Below are 8,550 nucleotides of genomic sequence, written 5' to 3'. Positions count from 1 at the left end.
GTGAACTTCTTAATTTGATATTAAAATATAATAGCTGGTAAGAGAAATTGTATTCAAGTTTATAGATAAAATAGTTTCTTGAGTTTACATGCATGGTATATCAAAATATTTTTGATGTTTTTAACGAAAAGCTTGCATGACAAGATGGAACTACCTCTTGATATTTCATTTCATAGAGTTTATGCAAAACAAAAAACACTTGTTGATCCTAAAAATAAGTGATATTTCATTGACTTTTTGAAGAGATATTTAAGAACACACAAGTTCTTTTCCTCTTTTAGTAAAAGAATATTTAGCACAAATCACAACCCAAAAAATTAATTTCATGATTCAAAAAGGATATAACCAATGATGGTGAATTGAAATTTATCTTTGCATGATGCAAACATTCTTCAATTTAACAAAGTTAAGTTTCTTTGTTAAATCAAATTAAGAACAATTAGAAAAATATTAATGTATAGAAATTCTATTAAGGTTTATTTTTTGAATTCTCAAAGTTATAGAAAATAACTAAATTCTATTAAGGTTTATTTAGAGAAAATGGGTTTAAAGATGAATTTGAGAAGTTCAAACAACTCCATCCTTTCTTTAATTATTGGGTGTTTGAAATATATATAGAGCAACGATGTAGTTACAAACTCTTTTATACAAACTATCTTATATAAATTGATGTGGCATTACGAGAGAAGTTGAAAGAAGACATCACTTGACCTACATGATATATTTTTATTATTTTATTTTTTCATTCAATTAATTATATAATGCCATATCAGTTTGTACAAAAATAGTTTGTGGAAGAGTTTATAACTATGATATTACCCATATATCAATTGGATAAAGGAATATGTTATTATCTTGCAAAATCAATCCAATAAAAAAAGTACCAAAGGGTATATTTATCTTTTTATTAACATTTAATGACATTGAAGGTAGGTATGTAATCAATTATTATTGATAGTCTAAGGTAACTAAAAAACTAATTGCGTCGAGAGGTGGAGCAGTGAATTTTTAAATTACTAGGAGTAGAATAGTAGTCGGTTTATTTGAGTATGCAATGAAAGTTACCCTTATATTTACATAAAATAAAATATTTATTTTTCATTTATTAAACTATTAATTTGTTTTTTTTTTTGTTTTTTAAGAATAAATTTCTATCCATTTACACTAAAACTTTGTTTTCTTGAAAATAAATTTATGTTTATTTTCTTACATTGACGTAACATTTAATTAAGGACAATAATGTCTTTGTGTTGGTCAACAACGGTCAGCGGTTGAACTTGACCATACATGACAAGGAGACTGGGATGGGTTGACGATGATGATGACTTAAATTAAAGTTGGGCGTTGATGATGAGACTCTTAACAAATTCCGAATCACAAGGGTCATACGACTCTTTAACAAATTCCAAGTAATTACTCCTCTGCTGCAATAACATTCATTCAAGAATTCTTGTTCATTTGGATCCTCAATTTCCTCTGCTTCATACACAATATAACGTAGCGACCGGGCCACAAATTCTGTTTCGTCTTTGAATGTAATAACGCAAGATATGGTGTTCTAAGTCTTAACTAATAAAGAGAGATGGACTGCAAATTAAAAGACCCGACCATAGATCAGCCCAGAAGCGATAAGCAATTAACAAATATGTTTTTGATATTTAAAAACATTAAAAGTAATTCACAAAAGAAAAAAAATAACGTTATTAATATTTATCTCCTCGTGATGATTGATGAACGCATTTTTTAATTTTAAAAATCGGACCATACACTATTGAATTTTTTTTTTTTTCAGTAACATTTTGTGCAAGAAATTGATGGTTCGAGCTTTTAAAAGAAAATGTAGGAAGTTTACATTAAGTTTGTTACATTGAAGTATAGGCCGGTCAAATGAACTTTCGATGTGAGCGTTGTCTACCGATGAATCTAAAGGCATGTTCGGTACTATTTTGTAGCCAATGTTTTTATTTTCATTTTAATAGTATAGGTGTAATATATGTTCGGTGGGGCCGAACTTAAAATCAAACTCTAAAATACAAGAAACTTAATTTATTTTGATAGTAATAAAAGTTAAAACAAGTTAAACTGCGGGAGATACATATGCTAGTAAGATTAGTTTGTCTCTATTGGTGGTAGAGTTAGATTCATTGTGCGTTACTCAATTTGTTAATGGTATATGTCGTACACCAAAAATATTATTTTCAGAGTTATAATGGGTTATTTCAAATATACAAACACTATTTTCAGTGAGGTAGAATTTCAAATTTCGATATATTCTTAAATGTTATAGTGATGTATTAACTAAATTCTCTGATTTTCTAATTTAATCGAGGATTATCCAAACTTTTTAGAATACTATCCGTAAGTTGATCTTTCAATAAAATGCCCATTTATTATAAAAATAAAAATAAAAACACAATAAGTTATGCTCTAAATTACGAAACAAACTATAAAATAAATTATAAAATAATACACTATACATTCTCCAAAGCTCAGCAAATAAAAATATATTTTTATCTCATCTTCTTCTTCTCCTTCTCTCCCTTCCACTGCATGTTATCTCGCACTCTCACAATCTTCTTTTTTCTCTCTCTTTTACCAGAAAATCTTTTCTTTAACTCCCATCTTCTTCATCTTTTACATGTAGTTTTTTTTCTTTTAATTTAATTTAATTTTTTTCATTTCTTTCGCATGATTTTTTTACTTTCACTTTTTGGTTCATCTAACACTTCCTTGTCCTTGTTTACAGAGAGACAAATCTCTATAGATTATATTAGTACACACAACATAATAAATTACAAGTATTAATATAAAAAATATTAATTTAATATTTTAAGTTTTTCTTTTTTATTTAAATTTCTCTTTATTTTTATTTATAAATTAATTTATAATTTTTTACCCATATTCAAACCCAACCGATAAAAACCGGACTTCAAGTCTATGGGTTTTTTTACCATCCCTATTGAGAATTGGAGTTTTCTGGTGCAGTCAAACTTTTGATGCAGGATCATACAACTGCCAAATGAATTTATTTTTAAAAACAAAAACAAAACCCGCGTTGAGCTTAAGATACATCATAAAAAGCAAACTTATTATGAAAGTACTGTTAGTAGACTTATTATGTAACATTAAAAAAATGCATTTTAAGAAATAGGTAACTTCAATTTCCTTGAAACCCCCCCCCCCCCCCCCCCCCCCGAAGTCGTTTGGTTGCCATAGCCAACACGCGGTGGCTTGATCTCAGTGGATTCTGAAGCTGATGCGTGAGGGAGAGTCGTCGAAATTAATACCGCATGGCGACCGGGGACTGCAAGACGAGTGCAATCAATTCGCGTGACTAAAAGGCTCACAAATTACACGTGAGTTGAAGATCTTTTTAACAACAAGGGTGCCAGAGTTTCCGCGTCAAGCCAACGCCGGGCAGTTTCACGAGATAAATGACCGAGTGATGAAGTGGCGTGTAAACCATGTTTATGTTTTTTATTTATTCGTGATGCAGATCATAAAGCATCCACCGTAGGATCAAAAAATGCGTTGCAATTAACTAGATACATACATACATTTTATATATATATATATATGTATGTATGTATGTATTCATCTATGGTCCGGTCCCTCTGTTCGTGTAGTGGTTGTAACTTGTAAGAATTGATTGAAAGGCACCTTTGCTTGCTTTTACCATAATTCTTAGTTTAGGTAGAAGCAGTTAGTGAAACTAAAATGGAAACATGGGAAAGAAGTGGGTGTGGATTATTGTAACTTCAATTTAATGGCATTAGAAATTATGAATGAGGGAATTAGTCATATCAGTAATTAACGTTAAGGAAGGATTAGATTAAAATAGAATCTTAATCTTAATTTATTTTTTTTAATAGAAATGAGCAATATCAATTCAGTACCTTATCTTTTTAATTTTTGTTTTTTTAACCTAGAGGGCCAAGGCCCCTCTCAGGGACCCATACCATATACCTATAGCGAGCAGCCCATTAATCTAGCCCGTGTGTGTGTTTTTATGTTATTTTTTTAACACCGATATATTTCCAATGAGAGAACTATTAGGATTAGCTAAATCATTTCTATTATTATATAACTTGAATTTCTTAATTCGTAGTGAATGTTTATACTCAAAGGAGTACCGAGTATGGGTGATTAATCTCATTTAAAAATAAATTTCTCTTAATTCCATATTAATTTTTGCAAAAATTATCTTTCAATGAGGCAATTTTTTATTCCTTTTTTGTTATTGAGATCAAATTTATTTATTTATTATTTATTATCATAATGTTGCCCCCACATGAATCAATTTTCTGCATCCGCACTAGTATGTATTCATCCTCGTTATTTTTAAAAGGGACTGCTCTGACTGCACTGGGAGGATACCCTGGCCACCGGGTAACTTCCCCCCCTTGTGGCGGGAATGGCTTAGTGCCACCGACCAAATGGCGGGGGGCCCTCATGGCTGTTTGTTAATCCAACCATTTGTGTGTGTGTGTGTGTGTGTGTTTTTTTAAATATATATAGGGTTTGTTAATCCATTTAATTGCTCTCTAAGGCTCCGTTTGGTACAACTTATTAAATAGAGCTTATAACAGGAGAGCTTATAACAATAGAGCTTTTGGACAAAAAGTCATTGGGTGTTTGGTTGTCAATAAAAAAAGTACTTTTGAACCATTAAACTGTGTGATATTTTTTATATTATTTATTTTTAGAAAAGCCCTATAACCTCTACTCCCAAAAGCTCAAATTTTGGGCTTTTGCTAGTAGAGGTAAATTAGCTTATTTAAGCTAAAAAAACTCTAATAAAAAAATAACCAAACACTATAAAAATTTTAAAAAAGTACCTATATAATTAAATAAGCACTTATGGCTCTTAAATAAGTCATATCAAACAGGTACTAAGTCTCTATAAACCACTCATTCACACTAAAAGCAGTAGGTTGTCAACTAATAAATCAACTTTATCTTTCATGACTGTGGTGTATGAGTGAGTTGTCAAGCAAATCTTCATTTACTTATAATATCTTGACTTCATTTACATCAAATCACTCTTTTGAATTTGATCATACTACCACCAATATTGCAAAAAGTGGGTCACATAAAGACGCACGAAATTGGAAATCATATTGAAAAGACGATAACCTGGCACCTGTATCAATGATATTTGAATTGAACCACACAAGAAATTTGCAGTTTCGATGATTCACCAACTTTGCAATTTGCAAAAAGTGGCTCATAGAAGCAAGCACACACAAAAAGGGAAATCACATTCAGAAGACAGAAACCTGTCCACCAAGTTCAGTGTAAATCCTAATCAAATTCACAGCAAAGATTACACAAGAAACCCAAAAGCATGGACAAAAGGGGAGGAAAAAAAGAAAAAAACAAATTTAGTTGACAAAACCATTCTTTAATTCACAGCAATTCTGACCGTATCTGCCCTGTCATAAGGAGTCATTATTGACAATACCATGAAGCTTCTTTTCCAGCACTTCTGAACAAATCTGGCCCATCGTAAAGTAAAAAGACATGAGATCAGATAGCTGCTCCACTGACATTTTCCCGATTACATTCCGGGCTAATCTTTCTCTTTCCTCGTTCAACTTCAATCTCTCCAAATATGAACTTCCATTTCTAATAGTAGCACCCATTTGCTTCAATCTATTCTCTTGCTGCAAACTCAGAGCTGTGTTTGACTGCAAACAAGAAATAACATATCACAAGTCAGATAAAAGGTTATGTAACACATAATGCAAACAAAATAATCGGAAAATTTGAATCAAGAATTTTGTGTGATACCTCAAGAAACTCTGCCCCTGCCTGAAGTTCAGATTCTTTTGATGTATTCATCCCATTACCGGTAATGTATATATTCCTTGCCAATGAGAAACTTCGAACTATTGTTCTTCTTTTGTTTTCCATTTCTTTGTTTAGATTTAGAGGCTTTGGAACAGCAGTTGCAATATTAAGCTTCTTCTGGTAAGCGATCACTGCTTTCACAAATTCCTGCACAAATTTAAGAACCAAATAAATATAAATGGAATAAACATTTTCAATATTGTTTCAAAAAACCACACTGGTGAGAATTATAAAACCTGATAAGCGGACGGGCACCCTGGATAATCAAATTCATCAGAATCAGGCCGCCGCATTCGCTCTGGATGAAACTGAAGCCCCATTATGAACTTACCCTCTGCAGGATTATAAGCATCAGGATCATAAAACCCTTCAATCAAACCATCAGGTGCAAAAGCCATAGGCACAAAACGTTGTGCCAATCTCTTAACACCTTGGTGATGATAACTATTAACCCAAATCTCCATTTTCTCTTCTTCCAGAGAATCCTTAAACCAATCATGCAAAGGCGTATCCTTCACAACCTTCACCACATGTCTATGCCCATCGTAATTGTCATAATCGATGTGCACAACCCTCTGATTTTCAGGGCACTTTCTTGAAACTTCCTTCTCTATGTCCTGGTAAAGGGTACCCCCACATGCAACGTTTAGGACCTGTGACCCTCTGCAAATTCCCAAATAAGGTATGTTCCTTTCGAGGCAAAGCTTTGCTAGCCTTAACTCAATTGAATCCTTTTCTTTATCAATTGCTGTATCACTTGTGTGCAATCTCCTGATTTCTTCCAATTCTTCTGGTGAAAGATTTGACGTTTCGGCTTCGTATAAAGAAGGATCAATATCTTCTCCTTCACATAGAAGAACGCCATGAATTGGCTCGAAGCTGTCTAGTAACATATGCACCCCGCTTACTCGGGGCACAATAGCCGGTACTGCCCCGTAACCGACTATAAGATCAAGATGATATTCACCTGAAAATTACTCATCTAAATGATCACAAGAGCAAAAAAAAAAAGAAAGCAAATGTCATATAATATGAAACACATTAAATTTGAGAGAGAGGGTGAGTACCAACAAAATCTACGAATTTGTTTTTGCGGACGCTGCGTCTAGAGACGATGAGAACACGAGGGAGGATCACAGAGAGATCGTGAGCAGCCATTGATTAATAAACAAGGCTTAGTTAGCTTCTGTTAGCACATGTAAATTAAGCTTCTGATATGGGTTCTATTTATATATATCAGAGGAGAGAACAAAATCGAATAGGGTTTGATTTGCTTCTGATTAGTATTAGTTTATTCTGGATGGCTGGAGAGTTGAACATGTGCACACAGTCCAGTCGCCGCGTTTAATAACTCCTCGTCCTAGTGTTAGGGTCTGCGTGCCACAACTTATAATGGTGTTACTATATTACACACAATTTTTTTTTAAATTTAATTTTTAAATTTATTATTAATTTATTAAATTCTGCTTACCCTTCTTATATTTCAAGCACTAATAGTGGTACAATTTTAGAAATGGTTGTTAATAGAAATTTTTTTAAAATAATTAATATTTATGTATTGAAATTATAATGTTAAATGGTGCAATGTCACGTGCATATTGGTGACTACGTAGTAACGTTAATGAATTTGAAAGAAGTGACGAACAGACACAGAACATGGACCGTGTTTGCTGAATTTTAAGAATACATGGAGACTACTGACACGTGGCCGGCTAATGCTTATCTTGACTCTTTGAATCCAAGGGAGGCAATGCCTGAGTCAGGTCAAAGCTGCCGAAGAGGAGCTGACGTGGGGACAGCTGAAGTAGCAAAGTTATTTATGAATTGGATTATCATGTTAGAGGGACAAGGGTCCTATTTGATATTGTACTTGTACAGTTGTATTTACAATGTTAAAGCATTTGATAAGTATTTGTTGCTGTGGTTTAGAAAGTTAAGTTGATTAAGAATTATGTATTTTATTAAATATTATTAATTTTTATTTTATAATTATAATTTTTTTCTACAACAGTAGTAGTTTAAATATTATAATATTTTAATAGACAAAATATAAATCAGGTTCGCTTGGTTTGTTTTGTAAAATTCAATATGCCATACTCAATTTATAGAAATTTTAGATAAACGAGAGAAACATTTCTTTTTCATTGTGTTGGGTTTGAAAATATTGTCTCAATATTTTTAAAAATTTAATACACGATTGAAGCCTCCTTCTCGCTCGTATCAACGAGATCAGGCACGTAAGTTTAAAAATGTGCAATTTATATTTATCAGTTAAATAAAATCAAATTTTCAAATCAAGTTTTTACAAAAGCTATAAAGTTATTCTCGCCTTAGCTTTTAATTATTGAGCGCAAACATGGTTCGAGCGAAGGGTTTATCTGGGAGCGGGCTTGTTGTGGGGGAGGTCTATCCCATCTAATTATAGTGGCAAGAGTCAAGACTCCAGAAATCTGCCTAATCCTACCAAAGATTATCGTTTTGTGGAATTATTAAAAAAAGATCAGTTAGTTAATGATCCTTGTGAGGTGGGTGATGACGATACTTCTGTTGTCGGCATGCAACTGTTTATTATGGGGGTCGTGTATAGAGTCTCGACTTGTGTATTTATGCATGCACGTCCATCTGTGGCACCTTCGTCGCAGCGAGAGCTATGGTCTCCGATGGATTGTATAAATAAATTTATTCATATTGAAAAAG

The 8,550-nt window shown here is 32.6% G+C and overlaps 1 protein-coding gene across 2 annotated transcripts; it reads right to left on the bottom strand.

Annotated features, from left to right (window-relative positions):
- Nucleotides 1–5,108: 5,108 nt before the first annotated feature.
- On the bottom strand, nucleotides 5,109–7,171 carry LOC102626114 (putative glutamine amidotransferase GAT1_2.1). 2 transcript variants are annotated; one of them, XM_052443238.1, is made up of 5 exons: nucleotides 6,921–7,171; nucleotides 6,090–6,820; nucleotides 5,794–6,000; nucleotides 5,426–5,690; nucleotides 5,109–5,279 (listed from the first exon to the last, which is right to left on the bottom strand). In XM_052443238.1, exons 1-4 carry the CDS (start codon nucleotides 7,009–7,011, stop codon nucleotides 5,439–5,441), a joined length of 1,281 nt encoding a protein of 426 aa, XP_052299198.1. In that variant the 5' UTR covers nucleotides 7,012–7,171; the 3' UTR covers nucleotides 5,109–5,279; nucleotides 5,426–5,438. The 2 variants fall into 2 exon arrangements, with proteins under 2 accessions (XP_052299198.1, XP_006482210.1); XM_006482147.4 differs by having other exon boundaries at nucleotides 5,109–5,690; nucleotides 6,921–7,169.
- Nucleotides 7,172–8,550: the final 1,379 nt, after the last annotated feature.

Source organism: Citrus sinensis, chromosome 6 (genome assembly GCF_022201045.2).
Source record: "Citrus sinensis cultivar Valencia sweet orange chromosome 6, DVS_A1.0, whole genome shotgun sequence".
NCBI lineage: Eukaryota > Viridiplantae > Streptophyta > Magnoliopsida > Sapindales > Rutaceae > Citrus > Citrus sinensis.
Note: the sequence above shows the minus strand (reverse complement) of the source record. Positions and strands in the feature narration are given on the sequence as shown.

Excerpts from the sequence above, each read along its gene's own strand:
- LOC102626114 (XM_052443238.1), bottom strand. The coding sequence starts at position 7,011 with ATGGCTGCTCACGATCTCTCTGTGATCCTCCCTCGTGTTCTCATCGTC. Across the intron at positions 6,001-6,089 it reads GGTGCCCGTCCGCTTATCAG|GAATTTGTGAAAGCAGTGAT; the intron begins GTTTTATAATTC and ends AAATTTGTGCAG. Across the intron at positions 5,691-5,793 it reads CAGGGGCAGAGTTTCTTGAG|TCAAACACAGCTCTGAGTTT; the intron begins GTATCACACAAA and ends TCTTGTTTGCAG.